The following is a 26,811-nucleotide window of genomic DNA, read 5'->3' as shown; positions in this document are numbered from 1 at the left end:
GGGATGATGCCATGCCTCAATCTGATTAGATCATGGATTATACCATGTATCTACTTCTTAATTCCGTTCCCGTTCTTTGGTCTGAGCATTTAGGTTGCGCCTGTGGTTGCATGCTTGGTTCTTCTGGGCACGCTCAGGTTACATAACTTGCAACCTGGGGTCCTGGCAACTGAAAAAACAACTCACCACTTTATTACACAAAGTTGAACCAGGTGGGGCTGGTTCTGTGCTTACATAACGGGTCCAACTCTTTCTGTACTTCGCTTCTGTATTCTGGACATCTCTTTCCTTTTTCTTATTTTTAAATTTTAATGATTGTTATTTTTTAATAGAAATGGAGATTCACTATGTTGCCCAGGCTGGTCTGGAACTCTTGGGCTCAAGCAATCCTCCAGCCTCGGCCTCCCGAAGTATTGGGATTACAGGTATGAGCCGCCACGCCCAACCTACTTTCTGTTTTCTATCCATAAATGTTATCTGACCACATGGCAGCCTCAGAGTTACTCTGAACCTATTCTGGTTCTGGGGGCTGACTGATTCACAAATCATTATTTGTTCAATTAAACTCTGTCAAACTAAATTTGTCAAAACTCCTTCTTGTAACAGAAGGGGTCCATAAAGAAGGCAGTCTCAGCTGCTGCTGACCCTTCCGAGACACTAGTGACTCCTTTGGGGGTGCCATGTTGGTTTTGCAAACGTGTCACGTGGTACATAATGTCAGAGTGACTCCCATTGACAGCACCTGCCTGAAAGCTAGGTTGAAATTGTTTCTGAGGGGTAGGGAGGGCCAGGCCAGGTGACCTTAATTTTTTGTCATAAGCCTTTTTGTACTATGTGATTTTTTTTTTTTTTTTTAAGACAGAGTTTTGCTCTGGTTTCCCAGGCTGGAGTGCAATGGTGCAATCTCTGCTCACTGCAACCTCTGCCTCCCAGGTTCAAGTGATTCTCCTGCCTCAGCCTCCCGAGTAGCTGGGATTACAGGCGCCTGCCACCACACCCAGCTAGTCTTTGTATTTTTAGTAGAGACAGGGTTTCACCATGTTGGCCAGGCTGATGAACTCCTGACCTCCGGTGATCCACCTGCCTCGGCCTCCCAAAGTGCCGGGATTACAGGCATGAGCCACCGCGCCCAGCTGCTATGTGATTTTTAACTCTGCATGTGTTTCATTTCTGAAGGAAAGTAATTAGGAAACGCTATTGATGGATTAGCTTGAGTTTATATCCAGCAATCTCTTCACTGATTGGTACCATGTTGGAAGGCAGAACATGGACATGATGGCTGGAACAAGTGTAGTCATCCTGAACCATGAGGCGACCATAGGAATAGAGGTCACACTAGTGGCACAACAAAATAGAAGAAACCTGAGCCCTGATTCCGTAATGGACCATGACACCGCAGGATGGCTGCCTCTACGTTCTGTGTGAGACAGAAATAAACCACCTTGTGTCACTGTTGTTTTGGGTTTTCTGTCACTCGTGCCCTTTAAGTCTTAGACTCTACTTCTAGAAAGCCCCTATACCGTAAGACTGGGTAAGTGCCCCCTTATGTGTTATTCAAACACCCCACCCTTCTTAGCATTTTCTACACTTTTCTGTAGTTGACCTTTCACTCCCCCTAGATAGTAACTTCTCTAAGGACAGGCCGAGACTCTATTTTACACATCATTTTATGCAGATGCTGGAAACTGCTAACGCTAAAAAAAAGAAGAAGAAGAGGAAGAAGAAGAGGAAGAAGAGGAAGAGGAGGAAGAGGAGGAAGAGGAAGAGAAGAAGAAGAAGAAGAAGAAGAACAACAACAACAACAACAACAACAACAACAACAACAACTTGTGAATGAGACAGACACAATGATTCTACCAAGGATGTTGAGGGGAAACGACACACTGCTGCCTATGCTCTCTCTGCGTGTCCTGAGTCACTGCCACATTATCTTATGGGGGCAGAGGGTGCTGGCCCTCCTGAATAACCAAAGATAGAGAATTAGGACAAAGGAGGGAGGAAGAGAAAACTGCAGGAAATTCAGGTCATGGGAGGGACGTGGCATTGGGAAAAAGGGTACTCTTTTTATCTGGTTCCTGCTATTTTCCACTTTGGACCTTTTGCAGCTTCCCTTGGCTCTAGCCCCATCCTCTCCAGTCCTGATCTCCTATCAGATACACCTATGTTCCCACATTCTGTACCTCAGTTACACCCAATTTCATTCATATCTGGAGTGGCCCTGATAAATGAAAAATTTAAAAAAGTTATAAACACAAACAACCCCAGTTAGAGAAGGTGGTGCCTTACTCTGTTTCTCACATTCACTTAATTCCTTTGTTCATTCCACATGCATTCACTGAATACCCACACTGCTAAGACCTGCGGATACACAGATGAACAGATACCCTCTCCAGCCTCAAGGAAGTCACGTTTTTGGTTGAGATTGGAGAGAAAACAAGGTATCTCTAGCCCAAGATGCCTCAGTCCTTCAAATGACCCTGATCAGGAACGAAAAAATATGACAGTACATTGCAGTATATATTTCATTGCCTCTCTACCCCCTTCTAAAAAGGGGAGTTTGGTTTTGCTTGTTTGCTTGCCTGTTTGCTCAGCTGCTCAGCCCTGGACCTTGTCATACTGGTTGAATGGACGGACAAGTGACATAAACAAGGAAGACAAGACAAGGAAGTTAAGAGTTCGAGGTAACGAGACATTTGAGAAGCTGAGGTATTGCGAGAGATTTGGGAACTGGGTTGGAAGAGCAGTTTTGTTGTTGTTTTGGGGTTTGTTTGTTTGTTTTTTGAGACGAGTCTCGCTGTCGCCCGGGCTGGAGTACAGTGGCACGATCTCGGCTCACTGCAACCTCCGCCTGCTGGGTTGAAGCGATTCTCCTGCCTCAGCCTCCCAAGTGCTGGGACTGCAGGCACCTGCCACCATACCTGGCTAATTTTTTGTATTTTTAGTAGACAGGGTGTCACCGTGTTAGCCAGGATGGTCTCGATCTCCTGACCTCGTGATCCGCCCGCTAGGATTACAGGTGTGAGCCACTGTGCTAGGATTACAGGTGTGAGCCACTGTGCCCGGCTGGAAGAGCAGTTTTTAAAGGAAGTTTTGATTTGTGGCATGTAGAATCTCTAATTTGGTCTTCAGAAGATCACCAGTGAAGAGTTACTTTATCTTTTTATTTCTAGAGTTGGGAGTCAGATCTGTCTGGCTGGTTTCTCTCTTCTACTTCCTCCTTGTGGCTCCCGTGCTGTGCTGAGCCGTTCAGCCTGCACAACTCAGACAATGGATTATGCCTCTGAGGTAGGGCCTGGCAGCTGCCTACAAAATTATCCGTTCTCTGTTTTTCCTTAAAAACAGTACATTTCATTCAGGATTGCAATGTGCCCAGTCAGCTAAAAGACTGCATTTCCCAACTGCCTTTGCTGTTAGTTGTGACTAGGTGACTCTGATATAAGCAGGAGTGTTGAGGGGGATTTCCTGGAAGGCTGCTTTAAAGGAGCTGATTCAGCTGGGACGTGAGTCTTTTTGCCTTCCCCCGCCTTCTTCTAACTACTCACTAGATGTCAGATGTGCTGGCTGGAACTCCTGCAGCCATATTGGACTATGAGGTGACTTTGGAAATGGAAACGATTCAAACTCTGAACAGCCTATCTCCAGATTTATTTAAGGGGGAAAAAATAAGTTTTATCTTTTTAAAGTTGTGGTTATTTCAGGTTTTCTATAATATACACCTAAACTTAAACCTGATACTACTACACAGTTACAGTGTGTCTTAGTCTGCTCAGGCTGCCATAAAAATAAATAAATAAATAAATAAACAAATAAATAAATAAATAAAACACAGACTATTACAGGCTCACGCCTGTAATCCCAACACTTTGGGAGGCCAGGGCGAGTGGATTACCTGAGGTCAGGAGTTTGAGGCCAGCCTGGCTGACATGGTGAAACCCGCATCTCAACTAAAAATACAAAAAAGTACCTGGGCATGGTGGCGGGCACCTGTAATCCCAGCTACTCCAGAGGCTGAGGCACGAGAATTGCTTGAACTCGGGAGGCGGAGGTTGCAGTGAGCTGAGATCGAGCCACTGCACTGCAACCTCAGCAACAGAGCAAGACTCCGTCTAAAAAAAAAAAAAAAAAAAAAAAATGCACATATACATAATCTTGCATAAATGCAAATTGTGATTATAAACATGGTTAAGCCTAGTTTGGGGATGTTTTATTTTCTTTTTCTTCTTTGGTTGTTTGGTTGGCTCTCCTGCTGATTGACAGCCTAGTACACGTCCTCCTGTATAATCTTATCCAATCTGTGTATGTTGGCCAAAAGAGGCTCAGGGCGGGAGTGGAGAGAACCAAAGGTGAGTGAGGCATGAGCACATTGGTGAAGGGTGTGGCCATTGTTGCTCTTCATAACCACAGCAGCAGTTCCTCTCCCTCTTCCAAACCACCATCCCCCTCCCGCCCTCATCCCTCCCGCCACCCAACCCCGCTTGCCATGGCGGTGGAATATACTTTGACCAATGGAATGTGAGCAGAGGTGGTGATGTGTGTCACTTCCAGGCGGAAGTCTTTAGGAACCAGAGTCCCATTTCTCACCCATCCCCTTCCCCTGCATCAGGACAGAGCGTCCTTCAGCCTGAGTCCCTGCGTGGCTGCGAGGAGCAGAGCTCTCTGTCAACCCAGGTCGGCTGTGAGTGAGAAATCAGTCTTAGTTGTGTTGATCCTCTGAGATCTGGAGGATGGAAACCGGCTTATCTTCATTGAAGCAGGAGGGTATAACAGGAACTGCTCATCATCTACTTCCTCCAGTAATCCAACTCCAACTATCACCCTAGTCTGTGGCCACCCAGCTAAAGACTACATTTCCCAGTCTCTCTTTCACCTAGCAGTGCCCCTGTTAACTTCATTATGGCCAGTGACATATGAGCAGAAGTAATCTTTGCAACTTCTGGACTATGCCTTTCCTATAAGGAAAGGGGCGTATCCCACTTCCCTTTCTCTATTTCCCACTGGCTGGAATGCAGATGTAATGACGTGAGCTGAAGCAGCCATAATGGACCAAGAGACGAATACCACATGTTGAGGAAGGCAAGGCAACAAGAAGGAATTTGGGTTTCAACCACTGGAGAGCCACCTGGACTATTATATGAAAGATAAATAAAATTTTGTTTTGTTTTGTTTTGTTTTGAGACACAGTCTTGCTCAGTCACCAGGCTGTAGTGCAGTGGCTCAATCTCGGCTCACTGCAGCCTCCACCTCCCAGGTTCAAGTGATTCTCCTGCCTCAGCCTCCCGAGTAGCTGGGACTACAGGCGCCCACCACCTCGCCCAGCTAGTTTTTTTTTTTTTTTTTTGTATTTTTTTTCAGTACAGATGGGGTTTCACCGTGTTAGCCAGGATGGTCTCGATCTCCTGACCTCGTGATCCGCCTGTCTCGGCCTCCCAAAGTGCTGCAATTACAGGCTTGAGCCACCGCGCCCGGCCTGATTTTTGTTTTTAGAGATGAAATTTTGCTATGTTGCCCATGCTGGTCTCAAACTCCTGGCATCAGGTGAGCCTCCTGCCTCAGCCTCCCCAGTAGCTAGGATTACAGGCGTGCCCCACTGCACCCAGTAGGAAAAGATATTTCTGGTGAGCTGTGGAGAAGCCAGCAACTGGAGGAAGAATGCATTCACCCCAGTGGCACCCATGGCATTTAAATCCCTGCCCCCCAACACAAATTTTTTTAAGAGCAAGATTCAGGGAGTGGTGTGATTATTATAAAGCTTTCGGCCAAGACCAGCAGGCTCCATCCCATTAGGTTGAGCCCCTAGGAACTCTGAACTTTGGCCGCCACTGCAGCTCCCTACACCTGGATCCGTATTGGTCTCTGGACAAGGACCTGCCCAGGAACGTTGCGAAGGTTCTCAAGTTTTTGGAAATGACATGGTATCAGCAGATAAGGCCACAGGGAGTCAAAGAAATCCCCCCAACCCCTGAGATCAGCTGGACATTAGAATGAAAGGGCAGCCTCTCTTCTGGGCAGCATCCCAGAACAGCCCTCGGACCAGCCAGAGGTCAAACAGCCTCTGCTCGATCCTCGTGCAGGCCTGGAGGCTCCCAAAGCAGCACATTCATTCCTTCCTCCCACTCCATAGAATCCTGTGAGATTTCCAGACTACCACGGTGTCAGAAAAACGAGGGGGAGGCAGGGCTCAGTGGCTTATGCCATAATCCCAGCACTTTGGGAGGCTAAGGTGGGTGGATCACTTGAGGTCAGGAGTTCAAGACCAGCCTGGCCAACATGGCGAAACCCTGTCTCTACTAAAAATACCAAAGTTAGCCAGGCATGCCAGCGAGCACTTGGAGTCCCAGCTACTCAGGGGGCTAAGGCAGGGGAATTGCTTGAACCCGAGAGGCGGAGGTTGCAGTGAGCCAAGATTGTGCCACTGCTCTCCAGCCTAGGCAACAGAGCGAGACTCCATCTCAAAAAAAAGAAAAAAAAGAAAAGAAAGAAAAGGAAAACTAGGGGGAATGGGGACTGAGTTTAGACACCATGGTGATCACCCTCTTAGCCACAGCTTCCTCTGCCACAGGGTGATATGGCAATGCCTTCTGTCACTGGGCAGGTCACAGAGTGCCACTCCAAGGGCCCAAGCCAGGGCAAGGACCATTCCTAGGGTATCCTGCCAGCTCCTCCCAAAGACACATGCTCAGAAATGAGACTCTGGCATCTACCTACCTAGGATCATAAGTTCTGCCCCTTTCTGTGGCCCAGAATTGGTAGCATAACCAGCCTCAGCTGTGTAAGGAAGTCATCACCCCTCTTTCCCCCAGAGAAGGCCTCCTCCTCCTTTCATTTTTGGGGGGATTTTTGGTTTTCTTTTCTTAGATATGGAGTCACACTCTGTCTTCCAGGCTGGAGTGCAATGGTGCGATCACAGCTCACTGCAGCCTCCAATTCCTGGACCCAAGTAATCCTCCCACCTCAGCCTCCCAAGTAGCTGGGACTACAGGTGTGTGCCACCACAACCAGCTTTTTCCTCTTCCTTTCTAACATGGCACTTACCTCTCTATTTACCTCCCCATTCTCATTTAACTTCATCTTCTAAACACTGGCTTGGGTGGGAGTTTTCTTCGGTACAGCCCTAGAATACCACGAAGCCATTAACTGTCACCTCCCACTCTCAAAGAACAGTCCTAGCCTGCAGTATTAAATATTCATTCATTCTTTCCTTCAGCCACGAGAACAGGAAGGAAATTAACATTTCAAAACATTACACGCCTCTTCACCCCAGCAAGGTGCTTGTACATAGTTCAAACAACAAGCTTAAGTTGATAACAGAAGTTGTTATCAAATAAAAGTTAAATCTGCCTCCCTATAATTCCCAGGTTTTGTCCCTATGCTACTCTGAACATTTGCCATCAAATAAGTCTAGTCCCTTGTTTTCGCGAAAAGCTTTTAGATATTTGTGGTTGGTCCCCAAGCTCCACTGAAGTCTTGATTTTTCCAGTCTAAGCAACCCCTCAAAATGTCTGTCTGGGCTCTGTCTTCCCCACCTCCTCCCTCCATCCCTTTCTCTCCAGTCTCTCTCTTTCCAGTGAAAGGGAGGGTTGGAGGCAGGAGGGCCTGACTTCCACTCACTGTCCAGTGCTTCCCCAGCCCATTTCTCCGGCTTCCCTCTCTGTTTGATGTTTCGTATTTCCTTCTTCTTCCCTTGGCTCTGGCACCCTTCTCATGTTTAAACCTCACTTTCCTCTCTTCTGCTGCCTTCTTTGCAGGCTCATACCTCATCCACCCGCCCAAAGCTCCTCATTGCCTACAGGAAACATTCCAAGTGCCTGACCATGGCACTCAAAGCCTACCGTGATGTGGTCCTTGCTCTCCTTCCCCATGTTAAGCCGTATATCATTAGCACTGTTCTTCAGATTTTCCTAGTCCTCATTCTAAAACCGTGTTGAATTATACTTCCATAGTCCCTTGAAATTCAGCGTTGCTTGGGGCGATGAAATGCAAATAGTAGTGACCCATTTCACTCCTGCAGGCACTCCTGGCATGGCGGGTGCATGAATTGGCATGTGCCTCTTGCCCTGCTGTAGCCACCAGTGACACCATAGATGGTGAAGTCTCCATTGGTCTGCATCCCTGAGTGAAGACGTCTCAATCAGAGCCCTAGATGACCTGTAATGGACAAATAGGGAAAGCAAAAGAGAAACCTTGTTATTGTGAAATTGGGTGTTGCTTGTTACTGCAGCATATACTGCCCATGCTGACTAATACCATGCATCAGTTGGGACCATGACCCTTGCCGTCTAACCTTACCAGGTGACTTATAATCCCTTAGGTCTATTATCATGCCAGTGCTGCCCTCTTTGGTGTTCCCTCCTCCCCATGCCCACTTGGCTAAGTTCTCTCATCCACTGAGACTCGGCTCAGTTGCCACCTCCACTAGGGAGCCTTCCTAAATTTCCACGTAAGGCAGCATTGGGCATCCTCTTTGCAGGATGCCCGGGGCATGCCTCCATTGCAGTGCTGCCACATTGCCTTTCTAAATGTTTTGTTTCCTGGACTTCAGGGCCACTGCTAGCCCACTTAGAGCCTTTGTTAGATTCAGAAAAAGCTGGCCTCCTCCAGGTGGCTGCAGCTGCCCAGGTGCATGGCTCAGCAGTGAATCATGACTTGACTTCAGGCCTCCTTCCCCCATGGCCTGACACCTGTGTTCTGGGCACAATTTGTACACTGTCCTCCATGGCCCTGTCTGCAAGGCTATTCACAAATAGTGAGCAATTTATGAACTTGGCTTCGAGCACCCTCAAGTGTTCACTGAAAGAATCAATATTTCCTAATAGATGAAACCTGTCCTCAGTTATTCCCTCCTCCTCCCACCCATCCTCTCCTCCTTTTGTTCTGCCTCATTTCCTGATCTCCCAAGCCCAGTACTAATGAGCCGCAGAGTGGCCAAGAGCCTAGAATTTGTAGTCAGACAGACCTAGTTCAAATCTTGACTCTACCACTTACTTGCCATAAATCCTTGAGGAATTTACTTAGCTCCACTAAGCCTCAGTTTCCTCATCTGTAAATTGGAGACACTATCAGCCTCACAGGGCACCCACGAAGAACACGTGGGAAAAGGCATTCAACAGGTGTCTCCAGGGCTCCTCCGAGTCAGGCTTCACTGCTGGGAGACCAGAGTGACCACGGAAGGCTTCACTGAGGAAGGAACATTGAGATGGCGGCTGAATATTGAGGAGGAGCCAGCCAAAGAGCTGGGAGAAGAACCTTCTAGACAGGGGGAAGAGCAATAGCAAAGGCCCACTTTTCCATCTCCAGTCTTCCGTCCACGCCCGAACACACCATCGTCAACCAGGCCATTGAGGCCACAAGTTACACACCATGACCTCATCACGCACTTGATTTGTTGACTCGGAGCAAGTTACCAGCAATGAGTTATCAACCCCTTTCCCAGAACAGCAAGCCCTGGGGCTACGTGCAAACCGAGGCGGGAAAATAAGAGGTGTCAATAGAACTGAGTTTGCTCTGGGCCCAGGGCCACGTAGATAAGCTGGTTATCATCAGCAGCTCCAGCTCCAAGAGGCACAGTGGGTGTCACTGCCACCACCAGGAACTCTGGGGTTTGCTTGTCCTCCTGGGTGGAACCCCCAGCACACCCATAGGGCCAGGAGGAAAGTAAACGCTCCTGTCTAATCTCCCCCAGTGGGATCACAGGGGCCCCCTGAAGGTGGCTGCTCCTTTGGCAGGGTCTGGTTCTTGCATTCCTTCTTGGAAGATGGCCATGGGGCACCAGCACCTGACCAGGAGGACTGGTGGCTAGAATTCAACCTGAGATAAGTTGAGACCCAAGTAATTCCCCGGGCTTTCTCGGTGGGTTTTCCTTGATCCATTCTTTGTCTCCATACAGCAAAGCCCCCAGAAAGCATGAGTTGTTCATCCCTCATCAGGGCCTTCAAAGTTCCAAGGTCTTTCCTGAGCATCAGAGAGGCAACAGGTCCTCGAATGCACCCTTGTCTGACCCTCCCAACTCAGGGGATTCTTATCCCCTAAAGATGAAATAGAACGTTGGGTTTCAGCTGTCAAAGTCTGACCAGAACATGTTCCTTGCTCTAATACAGGCCAATGCCACACCAACTTACGAGGGTCGGTGTGGTATGAACAAGGAGGGGAAGCTGCGGGACTGCCAAGCTGGGCACAAGTCAAGCACTAACCGGCACCACTGCCTCCTGCTTCCTGGTGCCACTCCAGCCGGGGCTGCCCACACTGTGTCTGGCAGCTTCCAATACTGCTTTCCTGCTGCCATGAGACAGCAGGTCTGGCAACAGAAGTGGAGCCGGACTTAAGGAGAAAGAGGAAAGAACTTCAGCTCTGGCACCTGCAGACCCCTGAAAGTGGCCTACGGAAGCTGGCAGCAGGGACCGCAATTGGGCATTCTCTCACCTTTCCCTTCTCGGAGCTCCCCAAGCCTGTGGCCAGTGGGAAGAGGATTACCTGAGAGCCAGAAGCCCTGGGTCCCAGCACTTCACTAACCTACCTTGCATCCATTCGGCAAATTATACACCCCAGCTCTCAGTTTCCCCATCTCCAGGATAACAGACTGGACTTGTCCAAGAATAGCAATCATTCCCGATCCAGTGCCGACGCTGGTTGCTAGAACACATGGCTGAAGGGATCACGTGTTGCTCAGGATTCTGGGGCCACATCCAGTGGTCGGGGGTGCTGTGGTTCGCGGGCAACATCTGTCTTGGACTCAGAATGGAACATGGTAGACCAGGTGCCACGTCACTGACATGCAGGAGCTAAAGGACCTTTGCACCCCTGCCCGATGGAACATTCTAACACTTGGATTCTGTGGGATGAGATCTGACAGCCACAGGCAGAAGTTACCAACTGGGAAGCTTGTGGATTCTTCAACGGAAACTGAGTCAGGCTGATGAATTACCTTTACTAAAGGAATGAATAACAAAAAAAAAAGAAAAAGTTCTAAGTCCAAGACATGCCAAGAAAGGTTAGATAGATTAGATAATATTTTAAAAGCAGAGATGTTTTGGGTGACCTGCTATTTTGCTGTCCAGCTTGAGATGATGCCAATGGCCACAGAGTAATAAAAGGGCCACTGAATGTGGCCTCTTTCCCATGGCTCACGTGCAGCAAGCATCTCTACCACCTCCATGTCTGGAGCAGGAGTTCCAGCAGGAAGGACACAGCCTCCAGCACCATTTGACCAGAAGATCCAAATGGGACTGGACTGCTGGTAGGTACTACAGAAATCCTAGCTCTCTTCTCCTCACAGCCGGCTGTTCTCTGTTTAAACTTGACTCACTGCATACGTCCCACTGCCAGAGGAGACCCTTTTCCAACATCTTGTTCTGCTCTGCAGACCCTCTGTTCACGCCCCGGGCTTCTCTCCATCCCAGTCTGTCTTGCATCTTGTGCAAGCTGCCCTCCTCTCTGTTATTTAGTTATGAATCCCTCCTCCCTTCCCTTCAACACACCCCCACTGCTTCAGTCTTTGGCTCCCTCCCTACCCAGGGCCCTGCCCCTTCCCTGCAGATGATACTAAAGCAGACAAAGCTGGGAGGGAGACCCCCATTTTGTTGTTCCTAAAGCTGTTCTCATCCTTTCCACTTTCAGGCCCCGATACGGCTCCTCAAAGTCTCAAGCTGATGGTCAGACAACCTCAAGAGGTAGTGGTGGGAGACAGCAGGACAAGGGCCGGAGCCGTGGGCAGGGGACGCTCAGGAGCAACTTGGCCAGTGTGGGGCCCACCCAAGTCGGCCTTGCTTGGAACCCTCGGGGTACCACTAAAGACAGAACCTTCAAAATGGAAATGTTTTCAACTTATTACAAAAAAGGGCCAAACATAAAAGTAAAAATGAATAGTGTCATGGACCTCATACTCCATCATTCAGCATCAAGAATTACACACCGTTCTGCAAATCTTTGTTTTATATACACCCACCCCCTTTTTTTTTTTCTTTTGTCTCACTTCGTCGCCCAGGCTGGAGTGGACTGGTGCGATCCCGGCTCACTGCAGCCTCTGCCTCCCAGGTTCAAGCAATTCTCATGCCTCAGCCTCCTGAGTAGCTGGGATTACAGGCATGCACCAACATACCCAGATTATTTTTGTATTTTTAGTAGAGACAGAGTTTCGCCATGTTGGCCAGGCTGGTCTCAAACTCCTGGCCTCAAGCAATCCACCTGCCTCAGCCTCCCAAAGTGCTGGGAGTATAGGCATGAGCTACGGCACCTGGCAACACTCTTTTTTTTTAAATTTTATTCTTTATATATTTATATTTGCTATAATATTTTAAGGCATACAGCTTACCATTTCACTGTAAATATTTTGTTGTACATTTCTAGGAGACAAGGGTCATATATATAATATATATATACACACAGCTGTAATTAATATATATATTCAAATATATATATATATATATGTATAAAGGCAATGCTCTTTTATTCCAAACAAAATTACCAACTTTATTTTTTTAATTACCAACTTTAATATCACCTAATATCCAGTCCATGTTCAAATGTCTTTGATTCTCTCAAAAATGCCTTTTAACAGTTGATATATTCAGATCCAGGATCAAGATCTCGAGATCATCTGCATGTGTTGCCTTTGGTGGCTGTTTCTTAAGACTTTTAATAGGCCAGGTGCAGTGGCTCACACCTGCAATCCAAGCATTTTGGGAGGCCGAGGCAGGTGGAACACCTGAGGTCAGGAGTTCAAGACCAGCCTGGCCAACATGGTGAAACCCATCTCTACTGAAAATACAAAAATTAGCCAGGCCTGGTGACAGGTGCCTGTAATCCCAGCTACTCAGGAGGCTGAGGCAGGAGAATCGCTTCAACCCAGAAGGCAGAGATTGCAGTGACCCAAGATTGCACCATTGCACTCCAGCCTGGGCAACAAGAGCGAAACTCCATCTCAAAAAGTAATAATAATAAATACTTTTAATAGATAGCAGTCCCCCTTTATATGCCATTAATTTATTTATAAAGTAAGTGTATGGGGCCTGTTAGAATGGCCAAAATCCAGAACACTGACAAGACCAAATGCTGGTGAGGATATGGAGCAACAGAAACTCTCATTCGTTGCTGGTGGGAATGCAAAACGGCACAGCCACTTTAAAAGATAGCTTGGCAGTTTGTTACAAAATTAAACATACTCTTGCCATATTACCCATCAGTCACACTGTTTGGATTTACCCAAAGGAGCTGAAAATTTATATCCACATGAAAACCTGCATATGACTATTTATAGCCGCTTTATAATTGTCAAAGCTTGGAAGAAACTAAGATGCCCTTCAGTAAGTGAATAAGTAGATAAACTGTAGTCCATCCAGACAATGGATTATTATTAAGCACTAAAAAGAAATGAGCTATTGGCCGGGCACGGTGGCTCACACCTGTAATCCCAGCACTTTGGGAGGCTGAGTCAGGTGGATCCATTAAGCTCAGGAGTTTGAGACCAGCAGGGGCAACGTGGTGAAACCCCATCTCTACAAAAAATATATACATAGAAAAATTAGCCAGGAATGCTGGCGTGCACCTGTAGTCCCAGCTACTTGGGAGGCTGAGGTGGGAGGATGGCTTGAACCTGGGAGGCAGAGGATGCAGTGAACCAAGATGGTACCATTGCACTCCAGCCTGGGCAACAGAATGAGACCCTGTCTCAAAAAATAAAAATGAAAATAAAAATTTAAAAAAGAAAGAAATGAGCTATCAAGCCATGAAAAGGAGGAACCTTAAATGCATATAACTAAGTGAAAACAGCCAGTCTTAAAAATGTGTATGTGGATACATAATAGTTGTACACGTTTATGGGGTACATGGGATATTTTGATTTCAAGTATACAGTGTGTAATGATCAAATCTGGTAATTAGTATATCTAGCTTGGCTACCGCGAATATGCTGCAATAAAAACGGGAGTGCAAATATCTCGTCAATAGACCGATTTCCTTTCTTTTTTTTCTTTTTTCTTTTTTTTTTAGATGAAGTTTTGCTCTTCTTGCCTAGGCTGGAGTGCAATGGCACGATCTCGGCTCAAGGCAACCTCCACCTCCCGGGTTCAAGCGATTCTCCTGCCTCAGCCTCTGCAGCAGCTGGGACTACAGGCATGCACCACCACTCCCGGCTATAAATTTTTTTGTATTTTTAGTAGAGACGGGGTTTCTCCATGTTGGTCAGGCTGATCTCGAACTCTCGACCTCAGGTGATCCACCCACTTCAGCCTCCCAAAGTCCTGGGATTACAGGCGTGAGCCACAGACTGGCCGACTAATTTCCTTTCTTTTGGATATATACCCAGCAGAGGCACTGGTGGATCATATGATAGTTCTATCTCTAGTTCTTTGAAGAATCTGCATTCTGTTTTCCATAGAGGCTGTACTCATTTAAATTTCCACCCACAGTGAATGAGCATTCCCCTTTCTTGGTCTCCTCACCAGTGCTTGTTATCTTCTGTCTTTTTGATCACTGCTATTTAACTGGGGTGAGATGATAACTCACTGTGGTTTTAACTGGCATTTCCCTGATGATTAGGAATGTTGAGTTTTTTTCCTACGCCTGTTGGCCATTTGTATGCTTCTTTCGAGAAATGTTTATTCAGATCTTTTGCCTATTTTTAATCAGATTATTTGTTTCTTTGCTGTTGAGTTGTTTGAGTTCTTTATATATTCCTGGTTGTTAATCCCTTGTTGGATGAATAGTTTGCAAATATGTTCTCCCATTCTGTGGGTTGTCTCTTCACCTTGCTGATTGTTTTCTTTGCTGTGCAGAACCTTTTGGCTTGATTTACATCCCATTTGTTAATTTTTGCTTTGTTTGCCTGTGTTTTTAAGGTCTTATCCAAGAAATCTTTGCCCAGACCAATGTCCTGAAGCATTTCCCCAATGTTTTCTTCTACTAGTTTCATAGTTTCAGGTCTTACATTTAAGTATTTAATCCATTTTGATTTGAATTTTTTGCATGATCTAGTTTCATCATTGTTCTGCATAGCATACCCAGTTTTTCCAGTACCTGGAGCACAATGGTGCGAGCGTGGCTCACTGCAACCTCCGCCTCCTGGGTTCAAGCGAGCTTCCTGCCTCAGCCTCCCGAGTAGCTGGGATTACAGGCATACACCACCACGCATGGCTAATTTTTGTATTTTTAGAAGAGAGAGGGTTTCACCATATTGGTCAGGCTGGTCTCGAACGCCTGACCTCAGATTATCCACCTGCCTCAGCCTCCCAAACTGCTGGGATTACAGGCGTGAGCCACCACGCCCAGCCTTCTGCATAATATCATAATGGTGGGTACCTATCACACATTTGTCCAAACCCATAGAATGTACAATGCCAAGAGTGAATCTTAATGCAAACCGTGGACTTGGGGTAATAATGAAGCATCATCATGGGTTAATCAATTGTAACAAATGTACCATTCTGGGGCAGGATATTAATAATGGAGAGACTGTGCATGTGAGGTGGGGTGGCACGGATATGTGGGAAATCTCTGCACCTTCTGCTCAGTTTTGCAGTGAAGCTAAAACTGCTCTAAAAAGTAAAGTCTATTTTTTTAAGTAGGGGGAGCATGGAGAGGTCATTTGTCCTACAGGATGTCCCATGTATAGGATTTGAATGATACATGCTCCTTTACCTACATTATTTCCTGAAAATTGGTCATGAGAGCTCGACTTGAATTCAAAATTTTAATTACAATACTTCATAGTGATTCTCCCACTTCAGCCTTCCAAAGTGCTGGGATTACAGGTGTGAGCCACCACACGCAGCCAGGAATTTTAATAAAACAACTTTTTTTCCTTATTCCTTAAACTAATGTTTTTTAAAAAAAAAAATTTTTTTTAGTCAACTATTTGTGATTACCCAAAATATAGTTCATATAGAAAAGGCGTATCCCTGTGTTACAGGCTTATCCCTGTGACAGTGGAGCAATCTTGGCCCCACGTCATTTGCAACCCAACCCTGGGGATCAGATCAGCCTTGGCATTGCTCTACCCAAGATGGGCATGGACCGGATCCGGATCTTGTATGGGAACATGAGGACCCTGGAAGTCCAGAAGGAGCCATACCATTCCATTTTCTTTACTTTGCCTGGAATAATACCAGTTTAAGAAGGTAGCTCTTCTCATCTCAGGCAAGCAGAAGCTCCTGGTGGTCATTTAGTATCTTTTTTGATTGGTGAGACACTTTAATTATTTCTTTTTAATTGGCAGACAAAATGTTTCCAGCCTGGATCCTATCAGGGGAATTACAGCAGTTGCCCATCAGGTGGGAGCTCTCAGTAAGTCAGCTGGTTTAGCGGACCCTGGTAGTCTTTCCTTACAAGCGGAAGGAAAATCAATGCATTCCATCTGTTATTCATTCAGCAAACATGAATTGAACACCCTCCCTTTCTACCCCCTTTCTACTCTCCCTTTCTAGCCCTCTACACCCTCCCTTTCTAGGCCCCCTTCTACTCCCACCTCTAGGCCAGAAATAAAAACCTGCACATCCCACGGTTGCTTAAGGTTTGGCGCACACTATGTTTCTTGAAAAACAAAGTAATTAGCTGCTAACATCTAAAGATCAGGGATTTCACATAAATATCCAGACTTTTGACTTCTTATTATATATATATATATACACACACACACACATACACACACACACACACACACATCAGTTTTCATCCACAGTTCCTGGCTCATAACTCCCATAGCCCTTGTTACAGTGTTTTGTTATAAGGTTGGAGTGTGTTAGGCCCCTAACCAGGACTCGGAAAAACAGAATCTTTCTCCCAGACCTCCTCCGGCCTTCTTTTCACCTGCTCCTTTTTCTCTCCAAGGCAGGCCTTAGCACCTAAAAATATATTCTAATCTTCCCTTGCCTCTGTCCATAAAGAAATTCTCTGACTGGCCTTGCATGACTGCAGGTCGTAAAACTCCACTTCAGAGGGGTCCTGCCCCACACGCTGCAGGAAGGAATGCTGCACGGAGAGACCAAGCATCTCAGCAGACAGGCATTGCTGGGTTTCCCACTCAGTCTATCAACATAGATCATTCCCTTTTTGTTCAATCACACTTCTTTTTTTTCTTTCTTTCTTTCTTTCTTTTTTTTTTTTTTTTGAGACAGAGTCTTGCCCAGGCTGGAGTGCAATGGCGCGACCTTGACTCACCATGCCCAGCTAATTTTTGCATTTTTTTTTTGTAGAGACAGGCTTCTGCCATGTTGTTCAGGCTGGTCTTGAACTGGGGTCAAGTTATCCTCCCACCTTGGCCTCCCAAAGTGCTGGGATTGCAGGGATAAGCCACAGTGCCTGGCTGGGGTTCTGTGTCAGTTTTACCCCTACTGCCCAAATTTGTCACCATGGATTATCACAGGCAACCTCCACCTCCCCGATTCATGTGATTCTCCTGCCTCAGCCTCCCGAGTAGCTGGGAGTACAGGTGTGCACTACCACGCCTGACTAATTTTTGTATTATTAGTAGAGACAGGGTTTCACCTGTTGGCCAGGCTGGTGTTGAACTCCTGACCTCAGGTGATCCAAAGTGCTGGGATTACAGCACTCAGCCTCAGCCTCCCAAAGTGCTGGAATTACAGGCATGAGCCACCGTGCCCAGCTATTCAATCACACTTCTACACGGCTGTCTGTGCTTCCATCATGCCTATCCAATGAAGTCTCCATGAAAGGCCCAAGAGGACGGAGTTCGGAGAGCTTCCATAGAGCAGAGTACGTGAGATTCCTGAAGGGTGGGCGCCCAGGGAAGGCATGGAAGTGTCACACCCCCTCTCCTATACCTCCCACCATGCAGCTCTTCATCTGTATCCTTTGTAATATCCTTTATAGTAAACAGGTAAATGCAAATAAATGTTTCCCTGAGTTCCAAGAGCTGCTCTAGCAAATTAACTGAATGCAAAGAGGGGGTCTTAGGAACCCCGACTCACGGCCAGTTGGTCAGAAGCACAGGTCAAACAACCTGGAGCTTGCAATTGGCATTGGAAGTGGGGCCCAGTCTTATGAGACTGAGCCCTCAATCTGTGGGATCTGATGCTATCCCCAGGTGGATGGTGTCAGAATTGAATTGGAGGACAGCTGGCTGGTGTCTGCTGCAGAGTTGACTGTGAGCTTGTTGGTGGGAAGAAAAGCCCCACGCATCTGGTGTAAGAAACACGTCGCAAGAGTATAGTAAGAGAGGCAAGGCGTGGCGGCTCACACCTGTAATCCCAGCACTTTGGGAGGTCGAGGCAGGCAGATCACCTGAGGTCAGGAGTTCGAGACCAGCCTGGCCAACACGGTGAAACTCCAGCTCTACTAAAAATACAAAAATTAGCCGGGCGTGGTGGTGCACGCCTGTAATCCCAGCTACTTCGGAGGCTGAGGTAGAAGTACTTGAACCCTGGAGGCAGAGGTTACAGTGAGCCAAGATCATACCACTGCACTCCAGCCTGGGCGACAGAGCGAGACTCCGTCTTAGAAAGGAAGGGAAAAAAAAAAAAAAAGAGTGTAGTAAGAGAAACACAATTTTAGTTTTTCCCACTTACACGTCTTGAAAACTTGGCCAACCTGGCGTCACAGCCCACCTGCCAGTGTGGCAACTGCTGGTGGAACAGAGAAGAGGCGGCTCCCTTGTGGGGAGACAGTCGTGCCCGTGCCCGAGATGCCCACCCAGCCCTTCCATTTGTTTCCTTTGCTGACTGGGTCTCCAGCTTGTGATTCCTGCCTGCAAACTCCAGACTGCAAACTCCCTGAAGGCAAGGCCTGCTCATGTCTCATTTGACTTTGATTTCCCAGCATCTATCCCGCTCTCCAGCACACAGCAGGTCCTCAGTAAATGTTTACTGGATACAAACAATATTTTTCGGTTGCATGCGTCACATTTCTTCCAATATTAAAATTGTCCGATGGTCATACTGCTCTAGCCTGGCTCTTTGAAGCAGATTGGCAGCATAAGTGGCCCTGCTGTGTGCCATCCCACTACCTAAATCCACTCATAAGTCAGTGGGCCGCTCCCAACACTTTCACTCTGTGATTTGACCTCTCTTCGTCCTAGCAATCCCCTCCCGGATGAGGACAGCAATGTACACCTCACAGGGTCACTGGGAAGACTGCATGAGATCATAAATGTCAAGCATAGCATCTAACACTTATTTTTATCACATTATGCTCAGTGCCTTTATCTCCAAGATAGCAAGAGTCTCCCCATTCTTTGTTCCCCTGTATGGTTTATTTTTGTTTTTTCAGCCATGCCCCAAGGAAGAGATTAGAATAGAAATCTCTGTATTCTGAGAATTTTCTAGGTCCCCTCCTCACAAACACGAAGCAGGCGAAGACTTTATCAGGAAGGTTTGTATTTCTTATCGAGTCGATACTGGCCCTCAAGGGGATGACTAGGGCAGATCAGAGTGCATTTAAATGAGCTCCTCTTGACAGCCACTGCATGCTCAGAATTCACTCTTTCCTGAGTGCTTTAAACCCACGAAGGAAGTATGAAGTGGCTTACGATCCTCGGGTTGGTGGCTCTCTCAGAATGCTTGGTCAAGTAAGTATGAGACACGTGACATCAGCTGTCTCTGTGGGCTCCTTCTTGCCCTCTTCTTCTCTTGCCTCTTATTCTCCTTCCAGTGCAGGGATGGGGAAGGAAATGTAATCATTCTCTGATGCTCATATAAAATTCAAGTCTCCATTTATTGATGAATAGCCATGTGTGCTGTGAGGCTGAAAGGTCTTGGGGCACGTCTGCAGAGCTGCACAATTTCAGGGGCACCAGTCACATCATGGGCTATGTGAATGGGACTCCCTAGAATTTTTCGGTGCCCAACCTGTGCAGCTGTACATGTGGTCCCACCTAGAAACAGAATTTCTTCTGTGCAATTTTCTAGGTTTTCTCTCTACTCCCTCTCTGTTTCCTTATATACGTGTCTCTGTGGCTACACCTCTGTCTCTGCATCTCTCTCTTTTAGCTCTCTGTCTCTTTGGGTGTCTCTGTGTATGCAAAACTCTGTGTTTCTCTCTCTTTTGACTCATTCTTGTTTCTCTACTCTCTTCGTTTCCCCACTTTATTCCCCATCTCAGCATTCATGACTTTCCTCACTTCCTGGCTTCCTCTCTTACCCCTTTCTTCTGGTTGAACCCTGGAGAGATCAGGAGGGCTACTTCTAGGCCCAGGTTTGCCACTAACAAGCAGTGTAACCAGAGCCAAGTCACAAAGTCCCTGCATTTCAGATTCCTTCCCTATAAAAGAAGATAATGATTCCCCTTCTACCGCCCTCCCAGGGCTGCCCGAGAAAGAGACATTGAGATGGCATTAGCAATAGGAAGGGCTGTCACTGTCAGGACCTGCTATATGGCAGGCGCATTATATCCACTGTCTCACTTAACACCTCCAAACATTCTATGCTAGGGAGGGTATCATCATTCCATCTTTTTTATAGATAGATAGGGAAACGGAGGCTCAGAAAGATCATATGACCTGCCCAAGATGACACAATAGAACCTGGAATTAAACCTAGATCCACTGCCGCGGTCTTTCCTTTGCATTGGGTGTCTTTTCCTGATAATAAGATAACAATCATTAAAAAGCTTGGAAAATGCACGGTGTAATTACAGTGCAAAGTGTGACAGTCACATTATAGTAAGAAGCAGCCGATGACTGTCTCTTACTTGTTTCCCTTCCCAATGCTCGGTTGAAGAATCCCTCTGATGAAGATCAAATCCATTCGAGAAAACCTCCAGGAAAATGACATGCTGAAAGATTATCTTGAGAAATATCCTTACAGCCTGGCCTATAAGTTTCTTGATCAATATCAGGACAATGGAATATCTTTGGAACCCATGAGGAACTACCTGGATGTGAGTATGCTGGCAGGATGGAGCTCCAGAGCGCCCCCTAGGGCCCCTAGCAAGCACTGGGGCTCATGTGGGGCTGTGAGCCAGCGGGTTAGGGCTGGGGCTTCAGCAGAGAGTGGGGAACACGACCGGGGAACACGACCCGTTTCCAGAGGAGAAAGCATTCCTGCCCTCTGTTGTTGGTCCGTAGTGACTGGGCCCAGCAATGACCAGGTGCTAGATAGCATCCATTTCTGTGCCAGTGATAGTGTCACTGGGCACCCTTGAACCAAGACAGTGCTTGTTATGGGAGCTTTGCCCTTTCTGAACTAAGGCTAATCACTGAGCTAAAGGAGCCACATTGAAGGGCAATCCATGTCTGATCAAATGACAACAAAGAAAACTGCAAATCAAGTTTGACACCCTATGTAGAAGTTTAGGCCAGGCACAGTGGCTCACGCCTGTAACCCCAGCATTTTGGGAGGCCAAGGCAGGTGGATCACATGAGGTCAGAAGTTCAAGACCAGCTTGGCCAACATGGCAAAAGCCCGTCTCTACTAAAAATACAAAAATTAGCCGGGCATGGTGGTGCGTGCCTGTCATCCCAGCTACTCAGGAGGCTGAGACACAAGAATCACTTGAACCCGAGAGATGGAAGTTGCAGTGAACCACGATCGCACCACTGCACTCCAGCCTGGGCAACAGAGTGAGACTCCATCTCAACAACAACAAAAAAGTTTAGCCTTTTCAGTCCCAAGAATCAAACCAATAAAAAAGTTATTGAGGCCAGATGCAGTGGCTAACTTCTGTAATCCCAACACTTTGGGAGGCCAAGGCAAGAGGATCCCTTGAGGCTAGGAATTTGAGACCAGCCTGGGCAGCATAGCGAGACCATGTCGCTACAAGAAGTTTTAAATGTTAGCTGGGTGTGGTGGTGTGCACCTATAGTTTCAGCTACTTGGGAGGGTGAGGTGGGAGAATTGCTTGAGCCCAGGAGGTCGAGGCTGTGGTGAGCTATGATCATGCCACTGCACTCCAGCCTGAGCAAAAGAGAGAGACTCTGACTCTAAAAAAAAGTTTAAGTTATTGAGTCCCTGTGGTGCGGGATGCTATGATAAACTAACAATATGGTTATTGTTACTTATATAACCAAAGGTCTCATCTCTTCTTCAAGAACTCATAGCCCACCCAGAGAAATAGGCAAAAGTAAGTAAATGTCAGATAAGAGGACCAACTGTGTGGTATTAATATTATGTGATTTGAGTTTAAAGGAAGGAAAGAGCACAGTGGCCTGGGCAACCTAGGAGGGCTGCCTGGAGGAGGAGGCACTCAGACCAGTTCTTCAAGGGTGGAAAGGATTTGGAGAGCTGTGGGGAACACTGGAGAGCTTCTCAAATGAAGGTGGTGGCTTGAGCAGAGGCTGTGTGGTGGGGCTGTTGGAAAGTGATTTCAGGAAACACGGAATGCCTGATGAGGGCAGGCACCCTGGGAACCAGGGGCATGGCCAGGATGCCAGGCCTTCCCTCACCATCCCTCCCTGGTCCTGGCAGCTGGCCTACATTAGCATCATCACCAATGGAACACCGCCTCAGGAATTCAAGGTCATTCTGGACACAGGCTTCACTGACTTGTGGGTGCCCTCCATCTACTGTGCCAGCCAAGCCTGCAGTGAGTGCTCCCTCCCCCATCTCATATCCTCCCAGCACCTCCTCTTCGGTCCCCAGCAGGCCTGACAGATGCCTACCCCTGTGTCTGCAGCTAACCACAATATCTTCAACTCTCTGCTGTCCTCCACGTTCCGGGTCTCAGGCCGGCCCATCAGCATCGCCTATGGCACCGGGCAAATGTTGGGATTTCTTGGCTATGACAATGTTAAGGTAACATGGAAACCAGAGGCAGAGGCCGGGCTGGCCTTAGGCGTGACCGTCACTTACGGGACCAGATGCAGAAGCAGCTGGGAGTGTCCATCTTTCCTAAAGTCCATCAGCAGCTGGACGCCTGCCCTGTGGGGCTGTGACCTGGGGAGATGATGCCCCCGCTGGCATGCACTCTCCTCCAGAACAGCTTCCCCAGAGAGCGGGACCATCCTGCTGGAGGTGCTTGGGTGAGGGAGGCACAAATCTGCAGCCCCTTTTCCCACAATGAGTACGAGGCTGATTTTGCTGGGCACAGGGACAGAGGTGGGTGGGTAAAAACCACCCAATTTTGTGCTCTCACACTGTGGCAGGTGCCATGCTGGACGCTTCCATTGGAATAACTTGCTTAATCCTCACAACCACCTGGCATGGCAGACTCTACTATTATCTCCGTTTTACATATGAGGGAATAGAGAGAGTGAGTGCCTTGCCCAGGGTCACACAGCTGGCAAGCAGCAGAGCTGGGAGGCGAAGCAGGACTCACATGGGTGTGGAGTATTCTCGGAAGAGGATAGAACTTGTCTGGGACCGAGGGCTACAGGCACCAGGCAGGGAAAACAGGGGTCACAGCTTCAGGGGAGCCCTGCCTCATAAATGAGTTCTTCCCATTTGTCTTCTAAAAGAAGGCGATCCTGCTCTCTATCCGTTTGTCCTCAAGTGGGAACCATGTGGTCACACTCAGAGTCTAAAAAAACTAGGGACTCCTCCCCAAAAGTGCCTGCACACACACACACACACACACGCACACATGCACACACATACACACACACATATGCACACACACACATGCATGCACACACACAGACACACACATATACACACACGCACACACACATACACACACATACACACACACACATACACACATATACACACACATGCACACACATACACACACATATACACACATGCACACATACACACACACATACACACACATATACACACACATGCACACACATACACACACATATACACACACATGCACACATACACACACACACGCACACACATACACACATACACACACACATGCACACATACACACATACACACACACATACACACACATGCACGCACACACACATACACACACATACACACACATACACACATACACACACATACACACACACATATATACACACATGCACACACACGCACACACACATATACACACATATACACACATGCACGCACACACATACACACATATACACACATGCACACACGCACACACATACATACACGCATGCACACACATACACACACATATACATACACACACATATACACATACACATACATACACACACATACACATACACACACACACACACACACACATGCATACACACACACATCTAAAGGAGCATTTCCCAGGCAGAATTTTCATAAGAACCCTAGCGGCTACATGGTGTAACGGGCTACTGTTTCCCCCAGGGGGTGAGAAAAGACCACCTTTGGAGTCCGAAATGAATTCTCTGTTTCTGTCATCAGATCATAGTGACACCAAAAAGGGGACAATCCTGCTCTCTACCCATTTGTCCTCAAGTGGGAACCATGTGGTCACACGCGGAGTCTCAACTGTAAAAAGGGAATGTGGCCTCTGTGGCTAAGTTCGGACGATGTGAAGGAGGCGTTGGAGTTAGTTAGAATGATAGCCCACAGGGACCCACACTCGCTTAGGTGCCGCCCACGGCACAGTGGCCCTAGGCTTCCCCATAGAGTTAGTGCTATTTCCTCAGCCACCTGCGCCTCAGCCCAGCCCCAGCCCCAGCCCCACTTCCCAAATCTTTCCACGGAAACACCCTCCTCTCCCACAGATCGGGGACCTTGTGGACATAGGCCAGGGTTTCGGCCTGAGTGTCAAGGAGCCTGACAAGTTCATGAAATACACGGTCTTCGATGGCATCCTGGGACTGGGCTACCCCAGCCTTGGCATTGAAGAGCCACCCCTGTCTTTGATAACCTGTGGAACCAAGGCCTCCTTTCTCAGAACCTCTTTGCCTTCTACTTGAGCAGGTAAGTGTGGGCTAGACAAGCCCTTTCTCCAACTTGGCTGTAAGAAGCTTTTACTTGCATGAAAAATTACAGACTCTCTGATCCAGAAGTTTCCTTAGAGATAGTCTGGTCCAAGGAGTCAGCAAACTATATCCTGGGGGCCAAACCTGGCCCGTCACTTGTTTTTGTAAATAAAGTTTTATTGTAACAGAAGAATGTTCATTCATTTATGATTGTCTGTGGCTGCTTTTGAGCACCAATGGCAGCACTGAGCAGTGTGATAGAGATTGTGCAGCCCATGAAACCTAAAATAGGGACAAACTGGCCCTTTACAGAAAGTGTGCTGACCCTTGCAGTCCAGTCCTTTCATTCAACAGATGAGGAAACAGATTCAGAAAGGGGCTCTGCACAAGACTGCCCAGTCAGGTACTGGTAGTGGCAGGACTTGAACTCAGCCTCAGGACTCTCCCCCATGGCAAGTGGTCCATCTATCAGCAAGCCTCCAGTCGCTGGGCTTGGTAAAGGAAAGCTGGTCTCCTGACTGACTTAGGGTCTGGTGGAAGGTAGGGGAGAAGGAAGAAGCACAGACAACAGGACAGCCCTGTTGACAGATTGCGCCCTCCCCACAAAGGCAGTGGTTGACCCCATAGATCCATGTAGGAAGCAGGACAGTATGATGGTGGAGGCTATGGGCTCTGGGAGACATGAGTTCAAACCCTGGCCCCACAGCATGACCTTAAGGTGTTTAACCTCTGTGAGCCTCAGGAACACTTGTACTCAATCAAAGGAGATGATTCGTTGAGCACCTACTATGTGCTGGGTACTGCTCTGTACACGTGAAGGAGACAGATAAGAAGAAGAGAAGGCAGACGAGAAATAAGTAAATAAATAAAGGAAAAAGATAACTCTGATAGCAATTGGTTCTGTAAAAGCAACAAATCAGGGCAATAGAACAGACAGGGATGAGGATGTGAGATGGGCAATGGGGAAGTCCTCCCTGAGCCGAGACCTTATCATGGGAGAGAGTCAGGCTGGAGTGACTAAGTGCCTGGAGCAAGGAAGAGCGAATGCAGAGGAGAAATGAGAGCATGCAGCGTCTGAGGACTAGCAAGGGAGCCTGTGTGGCTGGAACACGGGAGGCGGAGGCAGGGGCAAGGCTACCCTGGGGTTTTGTACTGAGTGGAGTGGAGGCCTCTGGCAGCGGGGTAAGCAGGGAAGAGACATGATCCAATTTGCAGTTTTGAAAGCTCACCTTGGGTGCCCACTGGAGGATGCCCACGGACCAGAGTGGAGGCAGAGATGCCAGGGAAGATGCTACACAGCCTCTTTAGAAGAAAGAGGTGGTAGCTTGGTCCAGGGAAGAGGAAGAACAGTGCGGGGAGTGAGGATGTGTGTGGAGGAAGAGCCAACAGGATGTGCTGACGGATTGGATGTGGAAGGAGAGGGGTCTGCAGAGCTGTTCCTCCCTTGCTATGATTTTACCGTGAGCCCAGAACCAGCTACACAATTTGCAGGGCCCAGTGCAACATGAAAATGCAGGGCCCCTTCTTCAAAAAATGTTAAGAATTTGAAGGCTGGGCGCGGTGGCTCATGCCTGTAATCTCAGCACTTTGGGAGGCCGAGGCAGGCAGATCACAAGGTCAGGAGATGGAGACCATCCTGGCTAACACCGTGAAACCCTGTCTCTACTAAAATACAAAAATTAGCTGGGCGTGGTGGTGGGCACCTGTCATCCCACTACTCGGGAGGCTGAGGCAGAAGAATCGCTTGAACCCGGGAGGTGGAGCTTCCAGTGAGCCGAGATTGCGCCACTGCACTCCAGCCTGGGCGGCAGAGAGACTCCATCTAAAAACAAAAAGTAAGAAGAATAGCTCCAGTTAATTTTTTGAGGGCTCTACATATGTTTTCTCATTGCAAGGCAGGTAATGTTGTCCCCATTGTACAGATAAGGGAAATTTCCTCAGATCTGTCTGGCTCCAGCACCGAGTACCAGGCACGTAGTAAGCACTCTGTAAACACGTCTTGTATAAACGAATGGATGAGTAGTAAATGCCCCCACTATAGCACCTTGTGCTTCTCGGCAGGAGACACATAT

The 26,811-nt window shown here is 47.6% G+C and overlaps 1 protein-coding gene across 2 annotated transcripts in view; it reads right to left on the bottom strand.

Annotated features, from left to right (window-relative positions):
• The window catches only part of VPS37C (VPS37C subunit of ESCRT-I), a 58,240-nt gene extending 31,679 nt beyond the window's left edge, over positions 1-26,561 (bottom strand). Inside the window, exons 1-3 of one of the 2 annotated variants that reach the window (XM_077962734.1) lie at positions 25,969-26,561; positions 10,511-10,923; positions 7,830-8,145 (exon numbers count right to left, since the gene is read on the bottom strand). In XM_077962734.1, the coding sequence (XP_077818860.1) occupies positions 7,830-7,859 (30 nt within the window). In that variant the 5' untranslated portion in view covers positions 7,860-8,145; positions 10,511-10,923; positions 25,969-26,561. Of the gene's footprint in view, positions 1-7,032; positions 7,087-7,829; positions 8,146-10,510; positions 10,924-25,968 lie in introns of those variants that run through there. The other variant, XM_077962733.1, reaches the window with a different exon arrangement.
• Between the last annotated feature and the right edge of the window lie 250 nt (positions 26,562-26,811).

Source organism: Macaca mulatta, chromosome 14 (genome assembly GCF_049350105.2).
Source record: "Macaca mulatta isolate MMU2019108-1 chromosome 14, T2T-MMU8v2.0, whole genome shotgun sequence".
Taxonomy (NCBI): Eukaryota; Metazoa; Chordata; class Mammalia; order Primates; family Cercopithecidae; genus Macaca; species Macaca mulatta.
Note: the sequence above shows the minus strand (reverse complement) of the source record. Positions and strands in the feature narration are given on the sequence as shown.